General features: G+C 36.8%; 1 protein-coding gene across 38 annotated transcripts in view; it reads left to right on the plus strand.

The window, feature by feature from the left end:
• The window catches only part of APC (APC regulator of WNT signaling pathway), a 157105-nt gene that overhangs the window by 117283 nt on the left and 16985 nt on the right, over positions 1-22837 (plus strand). For 10 of the 38 annotated variants that reach the window (XM_058277067.2, XM_058277080.2, XM_058277065.2 and 7 more), the window contains 4 exons: positions 15128-15226; positions 17586-17964; positions 19854-19949; positions 21308-21361. In XM_058277067.2, coding sequence (XP_058133050.1) covers positions 15128-15226; positions 17586-17964; positions 19854-19949; positions 21308-21361 — 628 coding nt within the window. The remainder of the gene's footprint in view (positions 1-15127; positions 15227-17585; positions 17965-19853; positions 19950-21307; positions 21362-22837) is intronic. The other 28 variants (XM_058277101.2, XM_071209389.1, XM_058277069.2 and 25 more) reach the window with 5 other exon arrangements.

Genomic DNA, 22837 nt, shown 5'->3' on the forward strand with positions numbered 1-22837 from the left:
AAGGCATTCTCTACAAAGACATTTTTATTTTTTTAAATAATTATCATAAGTACCTTGTTATAGTTCTTGTTTTCTTTTATACCTCAGGATTACATAACTCTAGAATTCAAGATCTTATCATTGAAAGATATGTTCATAAAAATTAAAGAAACTTAGACTAGTCTAGTTTAACAATTATCACATCATTTTTAGCAATATTAGGAAAGAGTCAACCTGAATCTAATTTAGAACTGTTAACTTTTTATGCTGGCATTAATTTTCTATTTGAGTTTTATTGGAATATAAACTAATTAGAGTTTTTCTTTGGAGTTTTCTTTATTCTCCCACTTTTCTTCAGTGAATATTTGTATGTTTAAAGAAATGAGTTTTTTAAACTTACAGTTTCATATAAGTGTAAAGTACAGTTCCTTAGTCCTGAATGGTTTTCATTAGTTTTAAGATAATTTTCCTACTGTCAATATAAAAAAAAAATTCTTCTGATCTCTAAATTACTTTGATTATATTAATTATAAAAAAGAGTATGCTATTAATTCATTAAAATTTAAACTTTAAAATGTCTCAGTTTCATTTATTTTACTGAGTTGAAACAAAGAGATACTTTGGTATTACTAGTTAATGTTATACCTGGGGATAAACAGTTTTAGGGTTGTAAATTAGGACAAAAGCAAGTATATTTTAAAAGCACTTTTGAGTTATTTCTCTGTTGTTTAGGGAATTGTTTAGAAAGTTTGTGCATTCATAAATATATAGAAGGAAGAAATGTTAATTCCTCTTGATAAAAGAAAAAATATTTACTTAGGATTAGAGTCACTCTGTGCTTTGGACCATATTCCAATCATTATGTACTTGGAAAGCCTTACATATAGGCTTTTAAAATGTAATAACCAAATCTTTACCTCACTTCTCACATAAAATTAATTCTAATTTTGGATAAGATTTCATGTCAAAAATGAAAACTACTGAAAAATATAAAAAACTAGATTTACAAAAATGTGAAGCTTCAGTATGCCAGAACATCATAACAACATTACAAAACAAACAGAATCCAAGAAATTTTCAATATTTATGACAAGCAGAAAGTTGAAATTCAAGATACTTAAAGAGTATGTACAAATCAACCATTTAAAAGACCATTTAAAAATGGGCAAGGGACATGAGAAGGAAACAAAAGAAGAATAAAAAACAACTTGTAGCAATGCTTCAATATTTGTTCATCAGTTGTAACAAATGTACCACATTAATGAAAGATATTATTAATAGGGGAAGACGTGAGAGGGAAGCAGAGTGGGCATCACCATCCCAAAATCCTCAAGATTGAGGAATCAACATATGTAAGGGGGAAATGCAACTGTGGCCTACAGTAGACTTATTATTATTCTAGCAATGGAAGAACTTGTAACATTGATATAAAGGCAGTGGTTACTAGAGGTTCTGAGGGGAAGGAGAGGAAAGAATAGGTGTAAATAACATGGGGCATTTTGGGGACAATGTCATGTTCTGCATGACATTGCAATGATGAGTACAGGCCATTATACATTTTGTCAAAACCTATAAAATTGTGTCGTGCAAAGTATAAACTATAATAATGTAAATTAGAAACCATGTTAGTAGCAATGCTTCAATATGTGTTCATCAGTTTTAACAGATGTACCACCCTAAGGAAAAATGTTCTTAATGGGAAAAAGAGTTGGAGGAAGAGAGGGTAGGATATATGAACTCCCCCTATATTTTTGATGTAGCATTTATGTAATCTAAAGCTTCTTTAAAACTAAAACATTTCTGGGAAGCCGATGTGTCTCAAGTGGTATGAGTGCCTGCTTCCCACATGAGAGGTCCCAGGTTTGATTCCTGGTCCTCCTAAAAGCAAAAAAAACAAATAAGCAATATATGAGAAAAAACAATTCAGGGGAGCTGATATGGCTCAGTGGTTGAGTGCCAGGTTCAATCCCTTCCCAGACCCAGTATCTAAAAGAAAAAGAAAAAAAAAAAAAAAAATTTCCATTAAAGCCTGCCTCATAGAATAGTTGTAAGGATTAAATACTATTATGTTACTTAACACAGTCCCTGGCATATAGTAGGTACTCAGTAAAAAGTAACAGCTGTTGCTGTTGTTGTTGTTAATAATTTAATTAAAAAGTAACATATTTATTATGGGCCATATACTGTGTTAGACTCTGGAGATAGAAAATTGCAGAGGACAGACAGTTCCTGGCCTTCTAGAGCCTACATGGTAGAGCCATGCAAATGTTAAAAATTATAAATTTGCATCTCTGTTTTTATAAAAATCTGACTTGCTTTAGCCCTCACCTTGCCTTCTTTGGTATATTCTCCATATTATAATCAGAGTGATTGTTCCAAAATACAAATCTGATCATATCACTCACTTGTTTAAACCTTTCAGTGGCTATACAATGCCCAGAGAATAATGTACAGATTCTTTGTATTGCCTGTTCTTGCAGCAGTATTTGTCACTGCTTGTCCCCATTTCTCACCACTCCCTCAACTTCAACTTCGTTCAGTACCTTGAATATGCCCAGGCTTTCCCACATGATGCTTATGTTGCCTAGAAATCTCTTCCACTTCAATTCACTTGTATGCATCCTGCTTATCCCTCCCTCAGATTAAATGTCACTTCCTCCAGAACATTTTCCATGTCACTCCCCTCCCCAGAATAGATTAAGTGCTCTCAAGTACTCTGTTCTGCTCTCATAGTGCTTAGCACAATTTATTGTTGGTTTTCTGCCTGTTTAGAGTCCTTTAAGCCAGGCTTAATTGTTCTTGCTCACCATTGTACTTCAAAATAACTTAGTATAGTACCTGGCACAGAGTATTTAATAAATGCTTGTCAAATATTAATAAACTTTATTAATACTTCAAAATAACTTAGTATAGTACCTGGCACAGAGTATTTAATAAATGCTTGTCAAATATTAATAAACTTTATTAACTTTAAAAATAATTATAACATGTTTTAGTCAAAGCAGGTGACAAAAAACCAGATATGATCTCATACTTACCTATACATATGTATATGCATAAGAGAAAGTCTGGAAGAATGTTCTTCAAAATGTTACTAATAGTTATCTCTTAGTGTTGAGATTTATGCAGTTTTTACTTTCTTGTTTATCTCTTTATGTATTGTTTGAACTTTTGTCACTATCATATTATTTTTATATTTCATAACAACTATAAAACATAAAAATAGAAAAAACAGTACTGTCTTAACTTGTATTGCTTAATCATTAAGGTGGTCCCACTCCAGAGTTCTGTCATAATGCATCGTGCTATTTATTTCAGGGTAAGGATGGCAGAGAAGATGTATTAAAAATAGTAAATGAGGGCCCAGTATTGATTCATTTTTCAGTGATGAATTCTGATAGTGCTGTGGATTCAGTGGTAAACATAATAAACATGGTGGTTAAAGACCAGTCTTGTTTACTTGTTTGTTTGGCAATGAGAGTCATAGATTTGTCTACCAAGTCAGTATTTATATGGCACTACTTCTTCTAATTCTTTGGTTATTTTCTTTTTTTTTTTTTTTTAAGATTTATTTATTTATTTTTCTCCCCTTCCCCCCCACCCCGGTTGTCTGTTCTCTGTGTCTGTTTGTTGCGTCTTCTTTGTCCACTTCTGTTGTTGTCAGCAGCATGGGAATCTGTGTTTCTTTTGGTTGCGTCATCTTGTTGTGTCACCTCTCCGTGTGTGCGGCACCATTCTTGGGCAGGCTGCACTTTCTTTCGCGCTGGGCATCTCTCCTTATGGGGCGCACTCCTTGCGCATGGGGCTCCCCTACGCGTGGACACCCCTGCGTGGCACGGCACTCCTTGCGCGCATCAGCACTGCGCATGGGCCAGCTCCACACGGGTCAAGGAGGCCCACGGTTTGAACTGCGGACCTCCCATGTGGTAGACGGACGCCCTAACCACTGGGCCAAGTTTGCCACCCCGTTTGGTTATTTTCAATCACTGTTTAAAATGATACTATGACTACTTCCAGGTCTTAATGTAGATTTAGTATATATATCTGTGGGACTGTGCTTTGGTTATATCAAAATTCCTTTAAACTATTTCAATAGAATCTGTATATATGACTCCCTCTTGGGGTTTGTTACTCTGTCTTTATTTTGTTTTATTTGCTCTAGGAGACAAAAAAACATCAACACTAATTGAAAATGAAAGTCAACTGCTTTGACTTTCTTCTGATCATAGGAGCATGCTCCAGCAAAGTTCCTGTCTTGGTGTGCTTATCTCTGCTGCCCATATGGAAAGTCATTGTAACCACCCATCCCCACTTGGTTTTCTGCAGCAGACATGTAACAGGCCTGCCCATATCTACTCTGCCTCCATTCTCAGTCGAATGATCTTGGTAAAAAGTAAATCTCCCTCTTTGGAAAACCCTTTATTGATATCCTTGGTTTTCAGAATAAAGATAACCCTTTATTATGGCCTACATAATTGGGCTCCTACCTAACTTGCCAACTTTATGTCACACCTTGATCTCAGCATTTCAGCCACACTGGCTGAAGCCACACGTCTTTGAATAACTCCTATTCATGAGGCTCTGTCCCCATCCTGTACACATTCTGTACCTATTCTCTTCCTACCTCACCCAGTTAATACCAGTTCATTTGTGTCTCAGCTTAAGCATCACTTTTTCAGAGTCCTGGGTAGATCAGATCCCACTGTCATAGGCCATCATAGCATGTTCCTCTCCTCTGGCAACTACCACATTTGCAGTTTTACATTTATTTGTGTAATTATTTGATTAATACCAGTTTCCCCCAACTGAACTATAAGCTCAGAAGGACACTGATTCTGTCTAGTTTTGTTCGTTTTCATGCCCCACAGTCCTTGATACGTAGTAGATAATAAACATTTGTTGGTGGAGGGAAGAAGACTGATTTCCCTACTAGAAATAGTTTCTCAATATGTGATTAATCTCCTCTGAAAGTTAAATGGAAAGAGAGAGTTAGAAGCAAAATATGGAGGCCAGATCTTTGCTTGCTAACCAGAGAACTATATGTGTAATTCATTTATTTGGTTCTCAGCTTTTCTATTTGAAGTTTACAACCAGATCTCTGGTGACAGCCAGTAAGTTGTGATGAAGTTCAACCAATAGGAGAAAAGAAATGGAATGACAGAGATCCCATTCTGCTGCTACTCATTTCTTAAAACTTTTTATTACAGGACATTTCAAACATATACAAAGACAATAACATAGTGATCCACATGTATCCCATCCACTTTCCCTTCTCATTTTATTTTCGAAGAAGATCCCAGACATCATTATTATCATTTCATCCATATATATTTTACCGTATATTTCCAAAAGATAAAAATCTCTTTGAAAAAATCACTATGGTGCCATTATGGTGCCACACACCCCAAAAAACTACAACTATCCAGTCAGTATTCAAATTTGCATTTGTTGCATAAGTGTCATAATTTTTCACAGTTTATTTGAATCAGGCTTCTAATGAGGTCCATGCATTAGGATTGGTTAATATGTCTTTTGAGTCTCTTTTAATCTCCTTCTACTTTGTCTCATTTCCTTGCTATTTCTTGAACAATCAAAATTGTTTATACTGTGGGGTTCTTCATAGTCTGGATTTTGCTGATAACATCTCCATGGTGTAGTTTAACGTGTTCCTCTTTACTTTGTGTTTGTGTCCTGTAAATTGGCAATTGAATCTAGAGATTTGATCATATTTCAGTAAACTTTCTGCCATGCTGTTTCATGAGTAGCAGTGTGGTCTTCCTTCGGAAAGCACTTAATGACTGGCTTTCTCTTTTTTTGGTGATATTAACAACTGTTAATGCCTAGTGCATTAATACATTAGGGCTTACAAATTTGTCTAGACTACAGCTCTAAAGAGAAACTTCCCCTCATTTACTATTTGATTACTTTCTGGTATAGTTTGTACAGAAAAAGCAGGGGAAATGCTTCTTTCCCTTTATATGCCAGGTTTCAAAATGAGTAAGAGTCTGCTACTGCCTTTGTGGTACTAGGTTGGTGCAAAGGAAATTGCTGTTTCGGACCATGAATTTTAAATCATTATAACTAGGCTCAAACACATCTTTATTAATCAAAATAGGAACCATTACAATCAATACATTTTTTCCAACAAGAAATAAGTTTCCTTATTCCTATAGCATAAAAATCAGTGCTTCACGATTCAGTGGACTCGTGGAAAGTACTTTCTACATCCTGCTGGTTGTGAAAGCATTTTCCCTGTAAAAAGTTGTCAAGATGCTTGAAGAAGTGGTAGTCAGTTGGCGAGAGGTCAGGTGAATATGGTGAATGAGGCAAAACTTCATAGCCCAATTCATTCAACTTTTGAAGCTTTGGTTGTGCAACATGCAGTCAGACGTTGTCATGGAGAACAATTGGGCCCTTTCTGTTGACCAATGCCAGCTGCAGCCGTTGCAGTTTTCAGTGCATCTCATCAATTTGCTGAGCATACTCAGATGGAATGGTTTCAGCGGGATTCAGAAAGCTGTAGTGGATCAGACCATCAGCAGACCAACAAACAGTGACCATGACCTTTTTGTGGTGCAAGTTTGGCTTTGGGAAGTGCTTTGGAGCAGCTTCTTGGTCCAGCCACTAAGCTGCATTGAATAAGATGAAGACTCCTCAAAAAAGACCATTTTTTTATATTCAGTCAGCTCATGAGGCTTAATGAGCTTTTTCACCTTTCCAGTTTGCTTGAAATGCCAAACGTCCGTAGAATGGTCAACATTGAGTTCTTTAGCAACTTCTCGTGTAGTTTAAGAGGATCAGCTTCGATGATTGTTCTCAACTGGCTGTCGTCAACTTCTGATGGCGGCCACTACCCTCCTCATCTTCGCGGCTCTCATCATCTTTGCAAAATTTCTTGAATCACCACTGCACCGTACGTTCGTTAGCAGTTCCTGAGCCAAATGGGTTGTTGATATTGCAAGTTGTCTCTGCTGCTTTACGACCCATTTTGAACTCAAATAAGAAAATTGCTCGAATTTGCTTTTTGCCTAACATGATTTCCATAGTCTAAAATAAATATAAAATAAGCAGCAATTAATGTCTTTAGCAAAAAGACATAAAGTGAGAAATGCACATTAAAATGATGTATAACATGACCACATTTATTTAAGAATGTATGCCAATATCAAATGGCAGATTTCATCAGTGCAAAACTGCAATTACTTTAGCATGAACCTATAGAACCCTTTTAAGTTACTTTTTAAGTGATCAAGCAAGAGGATAGAAAAGGGGTTCTGAGCTAGCAGGTACAACTGAAATTGACTCTGTCCCAGTTCTCTTCAGTGTAACTGTCAGGCATAGTCCTTATTCCCTTCATCTAATATTTGAGTGCCTCTAATGACAATGGATATTTAAGGATGAATAAGGGGAAAGCAAAAAATAAACAGGTGATTAATTCTAATATGTCATGAAAAAGAAATGTACTTACTTGGAGGGTTTTTTTCCAACCATTCTTCTTATCCCCATTTTCTCTCCAGCCCATTTTTCACTCTCCTTTTAACCTTTCCCCTGCCTTATCATCTGAAACATTAACAGATAATATAAAACTTATTCATCAGGGTACCATAAGGACTGAAAAATGGCCATTGCCATTGGATTTCACAAAAGAAAATCATTGCTGATCTTGTCAAGAACAATTTCATTGACTTTCTTCCTTACCATATAATATTGGAGTTAATTAAGACTTAAATGGGAAGTAAGTATAAGGGAAAATTTTTAACTCCTCTCTAAAAGCCTGGCTGTGAATTTCACAAGAGAGAAAAGTCTCTGATGCAGAGTACAGGTCTGAAAGAGAATTTAGAGATCATTTCTCTCTTTTTTAAGATAAAAGGGACTAGGACATGCTTGAATGTTGATGGGAATGAGCCAGTAGAGAAAAAGGTTGAAGATTGCAGAAAACAAATGTATACTAGATACCATGTTTGGTGGTGATAGTCTGATGTTATTATCTCATAATCTGTAACAATGTTTAACCACAGTGTGGTGTGTTGGTAAAGGGGTGTTGGATGGGAATTCTACACACGTTCCATGACTGTTTTATGAAATCACATCTTTTGTAATAAAAATATATTTAAAAAATAATCATAAGGTGGGTTAGGGGGAAAATTCACCAAATGTAATGTATGGACTATAGTTAGTAGTAATATTTTGATTATTTTCTTCTATAATTTGGAACAAATGTTTTACAACAGTAGACATTTGGTGGTGGGTTGATGTATGGGACACCTGTATGACTTTATGCGTGTTTGTTTTGTTTCATAAGTTCATAACATTTATTAGAAACTAATTTTTTATTTATGTTCATGTATGAATGATATATTTCAATAAAATTTTTAAAATCTAAAAAAAAAACTGATAAGGAAAAGGATCTTGAACCCAGGTGAAAGGATGGGCTTTAGATAGGAGGAGATAACAGCTGGAGAAAAAGATGTGGATTCAGGTAATTTTATTGGTCTGGTAGCAAGAAATTGAAGGAGTTTTGTCTGATGACTTCTGTTTCACTATAAATTAGAAGGTAAAATTATTTGTGGTAAGAAAAGAAGAGCCACAGTTTGGTACAATATGGGGCAGGCCTAAAATAGACACTGTAAGGAAAGAAAGGAGAGCCGACTAGGGAAACACTAGGATTACAGGTGCAGTGCTGAGGGTCCAGGTGTGTCGGTAGCCATGAATTATAGAGGCAGCATCCTCCAGGGTTGTGTAATTTTCTCACATACTGCTCAGCAGTTCACATCAGGGTGTAGAGACAGTAGGAAACTGGAACCATCTACAGTTGCATTGTTTCCAGGTGGGATGGAATAACTGTGGGTGAAAGCAGTGGAAAGCTAGCAAGAGAATTATGGAAGTAAAGGACCATAAGAAATCTAAGCTGGAGTGTGTAGAGAGACCCAGACATGGAATGTTTTAGTCATTTCAAAGAAACAGTGCCTTGAGGAATATTAAAGAATATTGCTAGAATAGTAGGCAATCAAAATTAGAGCAGGAAAACTAAATGCGTTACTTCAGATATGATGCATTTTGGAGTAATGGAAATGGTCCAGGATATGCCTATTGATATTAATGACTGAAATGGAGGAGAGAAGCACTGTGAATCCAAGGTTTCAGATAGTCTTATACAGGGATGTTTACTTTACCACAGTGATAACAGATGTTAAAGTGGAAAAAAGTCAGTAACCCTTGTGCCAAAGTAATCAATGAATGGAGGAGAGTGGTTGGGAGGATAGCAGGTGATAGCACTGAGGAAGGGGGAAAGGTCATTAGAGCAGAAAGAGAATTAGGGATATTACAAAAGGGTGGAATAATAATGGGTTCAGAGTGGTATTGAAGAGTGAGTAAACACAAACTTAAGCCTTAACTCCTAATTCTGAAGTCTGTAGGATAAGGGAGAAAGGGTTGCAAGGGGAAGTAGCTTCCTATGAGAGCTAGGTTTCATTTAAGGCTGGGAAATAAAAGGAGTGTTAAGGGGAAAGTTGAGAATGTATGGGTATTTATGAAGCATGGAAACTGGGTTCCAAAAGAAAGACTGAATGGGAAGGAGAACAGTGGGAAATAGGGTCTTAAACAGTTGGGGCTGAGAATCAGGGATGATATAGAGTACTTACATCTTTGGACAATGAACAAGGCTTATTTGAGGGGTATGCAACATGACTGATTTAACAGATCTTTAGGTGTGAAAGAGTTCATCACACTCAAGTTTTTTCAGATTTAGTCATGACTTGAAAACACTTCTTAAGAAGTTACTATTTCTTGTGGTTAGCAAGACTCTAGTCCCCCTCAAAGAAGCCATTTAGGGTCTAATGATATTAAAAAGGAACCAGACAAGACTCAAGGTTCAAGTTCTAGGCTCACAGGGTGAGCCTACAGAAAGATCCTCTTGGTATCTTCTTATAATAAATGCATCTGGAGTTCTAGCTAGATAGATTGGGAGAATGGGAAATGTCTAGAAATCAAGAAGATGTATAAGAAAATACGATGAGTGAAATTTAAACATTTGAGGTCTTCACTGAAATGAATATCAGGAACATGTTATATTGTTGAAATACATTTTCCCTTGTTTCATAATTTAATCCTCTGCTTTTTCTTTTGTTAACAGAGCAGTAGTCATATTGCTGCATAACAGATTACTTCAAAGTTCAGCAGCTTAAAATAACAAAATTTCACTCTTGTTTCTGTGGGTTAGGAATCCTGGCATGGCTTACATGAGTGTCTCTGGTTCAAAGTCTCTCACAACTCTGCATTCAAGATGTTCACTGGGACTGCAGTTATCTCAAGGCTCAACTCAGGGAGGACCTGCTTCCAAGCTCAGTCATAGAACTGCTTGCAGGCCTCAGGTTCCTACTGGCTGCTTCACTTCATTTCCTTGTCACATGAGCCTCTTCACAGGGTAGTTCACAGCATGCTAGCTGGCTTCCTTCAAAGTGAACAAGAGAGGATGCCCAAGATAGAAGCCACAGTCTTTGTAATCTTATCTTAGAAGTGATATCCCATCTCTTCTGCACATTCTACTTGTTAGAAACAAGTCACTAGGGGACCTGATAGAGCTTAGTGGTCGAGTGCTGGCTTCCCACATACGAGGTCCCAGGTTCAGTCCCCACCCTGGGACCTAAAAAAAAAAAAAAAAAGTCACCAAATATAGCCATACTCAAGAGGAAAGGATTACATGAGGAAATGAATACCATAAGACAAGGATCATTGGGGCCATCTAAATATTTTACTGAAAACAGTGAAATTATTTAGATAACCTCAAAGACAGCATGTTTGCTTCAGAGTGAGGAGCCATCCCCTTTCTACTATACATCAAGAAAGACTCCTTGCCTGGGTATTCTTAAAACACCTCCTGACTGTTCTCTTTACCTTCAGTCTTGGTCCCTCATCCATTCTTCTTATTGCAACCAGAGTGAGTTCCTTATCTCCAGATTTATATTCCAAATTTATTTTTTATTTATAGTTCTCCCTCCCTCTCATACATACATACATACATACACAGATACATACACACCACACCTGTTCCTTCTGACCTTTGCTTATGCTTTTGCCTCTGCTTGGGCTGCCCTGTAGTAATCCCCCCCCCCCTTTTAATTGGCTAAACTCCTCCCCAAATTCAAGTCCAAAGTAAGATATCACTTTTTCCAGAAAGCTTTCCCTGTACTCCCAAGACTGAATTGTGTGCTCACACAGCCTCTGTCAAAGAACTTGTCCTATGTTTATGTGTCAGCCCATCTACACTCTGTGCAATGAGGGTGAGACTTGTCTTAGTTATATCTGTAGTAACTAGCACAATACCTGGAAAGTAGCAGGAACCAGTAAGTACTTGTTGATTGGTTGGATGTGGATTGAAAGACCATTCTAGAAGCATTCAACAGTAGTGGACAAAGATGCAGGGTGAGTCTTTCCCTGCCACCACTTCTCCATGCCCTGTGAAGTGCCAACTAGCTGCTCCAAATTGAGAATTATTCCTAGAGAGCTAATCAACATAAGGACTGAAGGCTCACAATATGAATACAGACTAGAAAGGGAAGCCTACATTTCCCTTTCCAGTTGGATGTGAATAAGTGGGTGTTGGTGTTTATATATGGGGAGACATCAGGGCGGCGGACTTGGCCCAGTGGTTAGGGTGTCCGTCTGCCACATGGGAGGTCCGCGGTTCAAACCCCGGGCCTCCTTGACCTGAGTGCAGCTAGCCCATGCACAGTGCTGATGCGCACAAGGAGTGCCCTGCCACGCAGGGGTGTCCCCGCGTAGGGGAGCCCCACCTGCAAGGAGTGCGCCCCGTAAGGAGAGGCGCCCAGCGCGAAAGAAAGTGCAGCCTGCCCAGGAATGGTGCTGCACACACACAGAGCTGACACAAGATGATGCAACAGAAAAAGAAACACAGACAACCCGGGGGGGGTGGGGGAAGGGGAGAGAAATAAATAATAAATAAATAAATCTTTAAAAGAAAAAAGATCTTTCAAGTTGAGATTTTTTAAATCAGCTTTACTGAGGAAAGATTATCATGAAATAAAATGCACCTATTTTAAGTGTACAGTTGAATGAGTTTGACAGATGTAATCGTCTCTGAAAAACATCATTTTGAATGACAGTCTAAATTAATAGTTTTATGGACTAGACAGGAAAACCTAACCTTGGCCTAAAATGTGATTTCTATTGACGTTCCTAGTAGACTTCTTAAAATCAGCTTTGGAGTATTACCTATTTAAGGACCTCTCTGTAACAAATTCAGAAATCTCTGTATGAGCATATAATTATTGCCTATTAGAATCCTAACCACTTAGGAATACACTGTTAAACAATTTTCTATGTTGTTTAACTCTGGAAGTTAGCAGGTGAACAGTTAACGTTGCTGGCTAACAGGGATGTTTGTAAGGTATTATCAAAAGTGAACTTTAGGGAAACAGATACAGCTCAAGCAGTTGACACCTGCCTACCATGTAGGAGGTCCTGGGTTCAGTTTCCATTGCCTCCTAAAGAAAACAAGCTAGACAGCAAGCTGATGCAACAGGTTGGCACAGTGAACTGACACAATGAGGAGCCACAGTGAGAGACAGAATAAGCAGGGAATGGATATGGCTCAAGCAGTTGGGCACCTCCCTCCCACATGGTGATCCTAGGGTTCAGTTCCCAGTGCCTTCTTAAAAGATGAGTAGACACAGAGAATACACAGGCAACAGATATAGAGCACAGACAGCAAGTGCAAACAATGGGGTGGGGAGGGAATAAAATAAATCTTTAAAAAAAAAATTAAAAAGTGAACTTTATGCACAAAAGAAAATTACAAGATCTGTTGGTTCCAAAATTTAGAGAAATGGAGTACACTCAGATATTGACTCATTGCAACCTTTTGTACCCTCCAGCATTGGTGGTACCAACTCAAATTCTTAAAACTTCCTACCCCCCATCATGGTTTTCTCTTTGCCACACGCCCTTCTCCATGTAGCCATGTTTCTATATATGAAAGCTAGAATAGCAGCGGTATCCCCTCTTTTGATATCCTTAGGGATTTTACTTATAGCCCCTCATTCATTCATAATTTCACAAATATTTTGGGGTGTTAATATAAATCTAAGACTACCCTTGGTATTGAGTATACAGCAGTGAACAAAATTAAATTTCTATCCTCAAGGAGTTTATCTTTTAGCTCTAAGTCTTCAAAGGTTGAGAATTGCAACAGAGTGCCTACCAATACTGCTTTCAGATTGAAGGCTACTCCTATAATCATTGTTCTTAATCAATAATGAATGACTTTCCTATGGCCTATATTTTGATAGCCCCCAACTATATATCTTCAGCCCCCACTCCTGTCCAGAGTTCTGTCTTACTTTTCCAGATGCCCATTGAACATTCTTACCAGTTGCTGGTGTATTTAAAGATAGAGCTCATTCCCCACACTAAAAGCTATCATATTTTCCTGAGTTTCCTGTATCCATTAATGGCACTGTTTTCTACCCCTATCTCCAAGCATGTCTCCTCCAAGTTGTCCTTGACTACCAACCTCTGTGTACCCTATCCAGTCAATAATCATGTAAATTGATTTCATCTCCTAAATATCCTTCAAGGGCACCATACTTCCCTATTCTCTTTTCTTAATTTGTACCCTTAGAACCATTTACCCGAATTATTTTTAAAAAATACCCTCTTCCTGATTATTCACCTCTGTTTTTTCCATTCTGTTGTCCATATTATTCATTCTTTTTTTTTTTTTTTTTTTTTTTTTTTTTTTGAGGTACTAGGGCCAGGGATTGAACCCAGGACCTCATAAGTGGGAAGCCGGCACTCAACCACTGAGTTGGTTTTTTCCATTTATTTGCTTGTTCCTTGTGTTTTTTTAGGAGGCACAGGAACTGAACCTTAGACCTCCCATGTGGGAAGCAGGTGCTCAACCACTTAAGCCACATCTATTCCTCCAAATTCTTTTTTATTTTTTTTAAAGATTTATTTATTTATCATCCATACCCCCATTGTCTGTTCTCTGTGTCCATTCGCTGTGTGTTCTTCTGTGTCTGCCTGTATTCTCATTAGGCAGCTCCAGGAACCGATCCTGGGACCTTCTGGAGTGGGAAAGAGGCAGTTACTCTTGTGCCACCTCAGCTCCCTGTTCTGCTATATCTTGTTATTTTCGCTCCTCTGTGTCTCTTTTTGCATCATCTTGCTGCGCCACCTCTCTGCGTCGGCTAGCATTCCTGTGCAGGTTGGCATTCCTGTGCCGGGTGACACTCCCACGTGGGGTGGCATTCCCTCAGGGCATCAAACCCTGGACCTCCTATATGGTAAATGGAGCCCAGCTGCTTGAGTTACATCTGTTTCCCTCTCCATCTTCTTTTTAAGACATAATTCTACTTGTTTATTCTGCTGCCTAAAGTCCAGTGGCTCTGGAGCATTCACAGCTTGAGGGCAATAGCTTTTTAATATGGCTCATGAGACACTTCATGATTTAACCCAACTTTTGTCTCCCACCATACACCTTTTGTTCTATCCATATTAAACGAGAAAACTCCATGTTCTCTATATGTATACCTTTGCACAGACTTCCATCAGTCTCCTACCCCAAATTTCAAGGCCTTGCTTAAATGTTATTTTATGCAGCCTTTAGTAATCTGTAAGCATGTAGTTGCTTCTTTCTGTTTTCCCTCAGTATTTTAGACATTTTTCTGTGGTGCTTATTACATCAAACTGCAATTCCTAATTTTTTCACATCTTTCTCCAATGGAATTTTCAAGCAGCCCACTCTATACTGTGAGCTCCTTGAGGAATTGGACTATAACAAATTCACCCTTAGTTTTCTGGTGGTTTGGAGCATTTCAGAATTTGAGCATTCCCTTCATTGCTTTGTACCAACTGACTTATATTTAACTGAATGTAGTTTCATGTCTTTTGATCTGTGAAAAAAATATTCCTCCTAGAATTTCTTCAGCTTTTCTATGAAATCTACTTATTAACAAGTTTGTAGGTAAAAGTATTCATTTTGAGCAATTATAATGTTTATACTTCTAATGGTATATTTATCTGTTTATTCTGAAGACAGTTCAGTTGGAGGACCTTAAAATGAAAGTATTTATAGTGAACTGTAATCTAAATTATACTATCTATAATTAATATAATTAATTTCTAGGGTTCAGCTGCACGAATGGACCATGAAACAGCCAGTATTTTGAGTTCTGGTAGCACTCACTCTGCTCCTCGAAGGCTGACAAGTCATCTGGGAACCAAGGTAACAGAAGATTACAAACCCAGGTTGCTAATACAATGAATACTTTATTAAAATATTCTTTATACATGTGTATACACTTCAATTTCACTAGAGGAGAATTCTGATGCCATTATCATAGTCTCCTAAAGAAATGACATCTTATTTTATACAAAGGAAAACATGAAAGGAAAATGAGAATTATAAAACGGGCCAAATTAGCTAGTTTTTTATACTTTTCTAGCCTTTTTATCCACTTGTTTACAAGTATCCTAAGCTCTAGCCAATCTGGCTTATTACTTTCTGCTTCCTGAACACCCTCTATGATTTTCTTCCTTCATGCCTTGCCTGCAGTGGCACACACCTCCGTTTTGTACTCCACCACAAAATGGCTATCAGTATCCTTACCAGCCTCTAAAACTTCCTGGGCTTTACTAATTTATATATATGTTCTGATTTCCAAATTCCTCTTATCTCCCCATTCAATCTGCCTACCTCCTCTGAATCACTGAAAGTTTGCATGTAACCATTTTGGAGAATATATCTTTATACATTACATATGTTTGAAAAGAAAATTATTGTTGTTTTAAAGCTGCAGGCTTTAATAATATATTGACAAAGATGAAATTTTAATACTACTAAATATATTTTCAGTTAAATCAAAATAATTTCATTAATTGTTTTCACAGTGTACTCTATATCTTCCTTTACTCTAAATAATATCGCTATCAGGAAAAGCTTTACTGAAATAACTAATGTTGATTTAAGGAATGAATTTTAGAGTTACCAATGATATTGTCAGTATGAGACATAATTTTTTAATAACTTACAGTAGGTATTACTTGGGACCTCTTATATGCCAGACACTGTGCTAGGAGTTTAATGTACATTATCTATGATTCTATCAAAAATCTTGTAAAGTATTCTTATCCCTCTTTTTTAAATGCTAAAAATGAAGCCAAAAAAAAAAAGGTTCGAGCACATATTATGTAATTAAACTGGAATTCAACCCCATATTTATCCAACATCAATGAATAATTTTTACTATAAAGAAAACCTTTATATTCAGTAGTACAGAATACTGTTTTTCCTTTTGATGTGATTTATACATGATAATATTAAGAGCCACATTTTCTGAATGCCAGCAACTGTCCTATACATGTACTATTTTATTTAATCTTCACAGAAAAAACCCTATTAGGTAAATTCCTCAAATTTGCAACTTAGACTCAGAAAAATCAAAGAAGTTGCTAGTATTGCATGGCTAACTCATCATTGGGGAGCCAGAATCTGAACCTAGTACTGGTGAAAGCTCATTTTTTCCATAGTTCTATACTGTCTTCCTAAAACTTTCATACCTAAAAGTAAGTGTATGTTTACACGTTTAGAGCAGTGTTTCTCAGCCTTGGCACTATTGACTGGATGATTCTTTGTTGTAGGGGACTGTCCTGTGCGTTGTAGGAATGTTCAGTAGTATCCCGGGCCTCTACCACTAGACGCCAGTAGCACCCCCTTCCCCTAGTTGTTACAATCAAAAATGTCTCCAGACTTTGGTAAATGTGCCCTGGGGGGGCCAAATCACCACCCAATTGAGAACTACTGGTTTATAGAGATGATGTATCTTTTATATTGTAGCCTCTCCTAGAGCTTTGAAACGAGGCTGATCATAGTCGAGGATAACTGGATGCTGTTTGCTATTTCTAATCTGCTAGAAGTAAATCCTTAGAATTCATTGTCAGAAAGTTGTTGCTTACAATTGACTTAAAAAAAGTTGAATACTAATCCTTGCTTTGTTGCTCCCTGTATAATCATGGCTTTTTCCTTTCTCTGAAAAAAAATATTTTTACATTTATAAGGGAGAAAGTCATAATTTTAATAATATAATTATAATTTGATGAGAATAAATGATTGCTGAGAACTAGTTCTTAGTAAATAGTAAGTGTTGCAAGAATGTTTTCTATTATAGAGGTAAACATATAAAGCTAAAAGAAGTAAAAAAAGATTTTAAATTGTGTAAAGAACTTAAATAAATCACATTTCTTACTGTGCATGTGTGTGTGAGTATGAAATCATTTGCATTTCACTAACTACTCATTATAGTCATTGGCTGATCACCAACTGATCCAAACAGGCATTTAAGTGAGAACCTACTTTTTCTTTCAACTCTGTATATTACCACTCCTATTATTTATTCACACAAATTGGTGGTGATTATATAGATTTTGAAATAACACTCATTACTTCATCCTGGAAAGGTGGTGTTTTTTTTTTCTATTTTCGTTTTTTAAATGAGTTACAGTAAATATCCCATTCATCACTTCATTGGTTTTGGCTTTTGGATATTAAAGTCATAATTTTGTTTCTAAACTCATTTGGCCCACAGGTGGAAATGGTGTATTCATTGTTGTCAATGCTTGGTACTCATGATAAGGATGATATGTCACGAACTTTGCTAGCTATGTCTAGCTCCCAAGACAGCTGTATATCCATGCGACAGTCTGGATGTCTTCCTCTCCTCATCCAGCTTTTACATGGCAATGACAAAGACTCTGTATTGTTGGGAAATTCCCGGGGCAGTAAAGAAGCTCGGGCCAGGGCCAGTGCAGCACTCCACAACATCATTCACTCACAGCCTGATGACAAGAGAGGCAGGCGTGAAATCCGAGTCCTTCATCTTTTGGAACAGATACGAGCTTACTGTGAAACGTGTTGGGAGTGGCAGGAAGCCCATGAGCAAGGCATGGACCAGGACAAAAATCCAAGTATGTTCTCTGTAGTCTATGTCATAATGCATGTTACAAAGCAAATGTTAGAGTTTTAGAGAAGAAAACTTTTTTTAGTTATTATGGTGTCTTTATGAATAGGAGGGAAGAGTTCATATTAGCCAGCTCCATTGCTAATACATATTAAAGTTTAAGTCTAAATGGCCCTAGAAAAATTTAGCAAGGGGAAATGTTATGTACCAGTAAGAAACTAAAGAACAGAAAATCAAGAGCGACTTACCAAGTCATAACATAGTAGAGCTAGAAACAATTTGAGCAATTATATTGCCCATCTACTTCATTTTATAGCTAAAGAAGCTCAGAAAAATGACTTTACATGAGTTCCTTCAACTATTAGTGACCAAGCCTTAATCTTTTACATTTGTGAATCACTCTACTTGGCAGATATAGAGTTCTATTTTATCTGTTACACAATTTTGATCCTCACAACAGCTTTTTAAGTAGGAAGGGAGGGTATTATCATCTCCATTTTACAGATGAAGAAGACTGAGGCTCAGAGAGACTAAAAGACTTACCTCTGGCCCCATAGCTAGTTAGTGGTGAAGCCAGGAACAGAGGCCAGATCCCTCTTAGCCAGCCTAGTGCTCTTCCCACTGCACCATTCTATTCCAGGTGATGGACCCCGGTTGTTGGGGGTGATCAGCCACCCTGCTCTTTATTCAGGGAGAGACCCTTGGCCACTAGCTCCTCTCCCTCGGGAGCAGGGAATATGTTAGCTGGGACCCCTGGGGACATAATTTACTTCATTCCTGTAGCAAAGAACCAAAAGCAGTAAGTATATAAGGTAAGGCCTTCCTTTCACCTGATAATGACTCAGCCATGCAAACTGACTCAGTACCTTCAGTCAAACAGTGGACTTAATTGACATTTTTCTTTACCTTACCTTGAATTTTAATTGGCATTCTAGGGGATTTCAAAGATAAGTAGACACACACAAAAAAGACAAGTAGATGATTCTGTTGTCTCAACCTGTTGATGTGGGGAACAAGAAAAGTAGAGATGATGAGAGCATAGTTTATGAAGTTATAGCAAAAAAGTGGTTTTCTTTTTAAGATTAGGTAAAAAGTGAATTTTTTAATATGAAAATTTTCAAGAATGAAGCAGAGCTAGTCATAATCATTTGGTTATTGAGAAATTTATAAAAATGTCCTAGGGATACAGAGAACTAATGAGGTACTTCACTTAGAAAGCATTGCCTTTCTCAGTTGTGTTCTTTGGCTTTCTATCCATAATTATGGAGTGGCCTATATTTTGTATTCTTGATATCTGTTCTTAAATAGTGACAGAGAATAAATTAATATAGTTATTTCTGGAAAATAGAATGAATTTTTTTTTTTTTTCAAATAACAAGTTTTGAAACCTTGTGAACAGAATTAACTGTGGAGGTACATTTTCTAAGACATCTTTTCCTTTAAATTTTTGTTAACTAGTATCTGACTAGATAGTGAATTTTTTTTTACTACTTATCACATTTTGCACAGCCATGTGCTTTTAACCCACACACAACAATAGTTTAAATAGAAATTGTAAACAGAATTAAAGTTTTATACCAAAATGTTTTATTCCCTCATTTAGTCAACATAATTTTAAATTATGAGTTATTTGAATCATAGCTTGTTCTAACAGACTAGGTCAAGGGCAGATGAATGGTAAAACATTTTTGTGGAACCAAATTAAGGCCTTTTCTCAGATTTTCTGTTCCATTTTTTGTAATATTTATGCATTCAACAAATAATTGTTGATCCACTAAACTGCTATGTATTAGGGATATATTAGTGATCCCTGCACGTTTTTTCACGTTTGTGTACTAAGCATCATTACTTTTGAAATAACAAAGCATTATGGTTTATATCCACTTTATTTTTCAGTGCCAGCTCCTGTTGAACATCAGATCTGTCCTGCTGTGTGTGTACTAATGAAACTTTCATTTGATGAAGAGCATAGACATGCAATGAATGAACTTGGTAAGACAAAAATGTTTCTTAATGTCATAGGAAAATACTGTTTGATTTCTAAAACATATAGAAATTCAATATAATAAATGAAGACTTTTAATCACTGATGAATTGGGATATAAGATTACTAACTTCTGTTTATCAGCTCCTTCCTCCTTGTAGCAAATGATTGTACCCTGGTTTCCAGAGAAGAAAAGGTCCTGAATTACAGAAACTGCTACCCTGTTATCAGATAACTTGGATTTTCAAAATCTTAGCCAAAGATTGAAAAAATTACTAAATGGACCTCTCCTTGTCCCCCTTTGCCAAGGCAAACCCTCTGACAATTGACGAGGAGGTCAATTTGAATTATTTTGAAATGTAGAACCACTTCATAGAGTTCGTAGAACTCAGTCATTTCTAATTAGCACCAGTACAAATTATTAAGATTCTCATTTACTTTCATATTTATTAATACTTTACTGGATTTTCGTGATAAGCAGCATAGTATATTTGCTAAATTAATATATATAAATATACAATTAAATATATAAAAACACTATGTTCTAATTTAAGTTAGAAATATTCTGTTAATTTTAAACGCTTTACTCTTTTTAGGTACATGTTATCACACATTCTAAACTTTATATAATCTGCATTTATGCACCCCATTTTCCATGTAACGGTTTTTCTTTGATTTCTAGGTTCATTTTGCACATGTGGCATTTATAAATTGCATCATGCTGAGCCATCTCATGTGAACTGGATCCCTCTAATCTGCCACAAGCAAGAATCATTATTGAGTTCCCATCCTAGTGTAGCTGTGCCCTTGCTTTTTGTGCTGTTTGTTACATTACATTCCAGCCCCCACTTTGTATTCTTACCACCCTCATCTTTGCCATTCATCATTTATCTTAAAAGTGATAAAGTCATGAGACTTCATAAACACAGAGAATCTGAATAGCCAAAAATGAGTGTTGTCTCCTTCAGAGTCATCACTTTAGGGGAGGCTATGTACTTTGTGCTTTCAGGCCTGCCTTCTAGCCATCCTTTTCTTCCCACAGGCCCTAGCAATTGGCCCACTTGATTCTCTTTCCTCCCCTGGTCTCCTGTGGAACTGAATATAATCTTTTGAGTTCTCCCTTCCTCGATCCAATTCAGCATTTGTGAAATTTTTGTTTGTTTGATTTTTAATGCTAGTAATAATGGGAAGGGGGAGAGGGGATAAAAATAATGAGTAAACAAGAAAATTAATCCAATTTTGATACTGCAAAGGTTTTTCCCAAAATTTCACTGTGTTCCAATGGACTATAGACTAGGACTGACACTAATCATCTGAATTTCAAAGTAAAACCTAGACTCAGTATTTGTTCCTCTTCCTTCTTCAGGTAGGAAGGCTACCCGGGGCATTTCATCACAGGAGCTAGGGCAGGGGCTTTCAGGTGAGGAGCAGGATGGGGCCTTTGGGGGTGTGACTGCTGGGGACAGAGCTCACAGGGGGATTACCTTTTTCTCACTCCTAGCCTCCAAACTTGCACTGGGGCAAAAGGAAGATCAAGGTTTTGGATTGGGGAGATAGTGTCAGACAGCACAAGGTATCTGACAGTAAGGAATTAAGAAGAAAGAAGTCTCAAATAGCTGATGGGAAATTCCTAAACCAAGGTCAGCTGGGACTAAAGATCATGGTCATTTGAGTCTGCATCTATTAGCATTGTAAGTTTTAGCTGTAATATCAGTGATATACATTTATTAATTCCCAACTCTATCCCAGAAACTGTGCTATGTGCTAGATTTAAAAATGATTAAGACATGGCTCTGACTTTCAAGGAACTCAAGATCTATTCTGCAAACTAGATCATAATGATCACCAGTGGCATTTGCCAGATCATTTAGATTCTCTGGCCCTGTGTCAGGCTTAGTAAAGCAGAATCTCTAGAGCAGGGGTTCTTAACTAGGGGTCTATAAGCTTAAATTGAAATTCAAAAAACCATTATTCTTGTGGGGACGTGTTGGTGCGGTGTGTTAAATAATACACAGTGTAGTATGGACTTAGTAAGGGGTCCGTGGAACAAAAACGGTTAAGAACACCTGCTCTAAGGGAAGGACCTGGGAATTTTATTTAACAAGTGGCCCAGGTGATTCTTATGATCAGGAAGTTTTGTGAAAACTAATCTATAGAATATTAATGTTGGCCCGCTAATATTTATTTTAGAATGGGGCATGTCATGCCAATGATGACTCTCTAAACCAAGTAAAACAAAAATAATATATTAAAAAAAAGTCATCTCTTTAATGGCTTTTTTGATAAGAATCTAAATTAAGGATTTTCTTGAATGTCACCTGAGGTCATTGGTCCTCTACTATCTGTAAGGTTATGAGATGCTGTATTGGATAATAATTTGGTCCATTTAGACCACTATTTTCTAATGCAGGGACCAAGAAAACTGGAAGGACATGCACCTTATCTATACATTACCTTGAAACATCCTAATTTTTCTTAGGACAGCTTATTTATTATTCTGTCAATCATGAGTTTACATCATATTTTTGTGAATCCATTTGTAGTTTTACCCTACGAATTCTATTCTTTGCCTTAAAAATCACTGGAACATCTTTTTATTTACCTGAACTCTGAGAGGGTTCCCTCTTTTATCTGATATTCCAAATTTTATTGAATGTTCTTTTTCTCCTTAGCCATGTTCTTCATGGTTTTGTTGACATCTACCATATCCTTCTTTAATCTTTGTTTTCAGAATTAAGTCCTAAATTCAGTTTATCCATACAATAGTACTACTCTTTGATCTTTTAGTGCCCTTTTTGGGATCTTCTTTAGACACATTTTATCTTTCTTAAGAAAATATCCCCAAATTGCTATACCAGGCAGGGTTTTATGCAGATATAAAGCATAGTAGGTTTTG

Source organism: Dasypus novemcinctus, chromosome 2 (assembly GCF_030445035.2).
Source record: "Dasypus novemcinctus isolate mDasNov1 chromosome 2, mDasNov1.1.hap2, whole genome shotgun sequence".
Taxonomy (NCBI): Eukaryota; Metazoa; Chordata; class Mammalia; order Cingulata; family Dasypodidae; genus Dasypus; species Dasypus novemcinctus.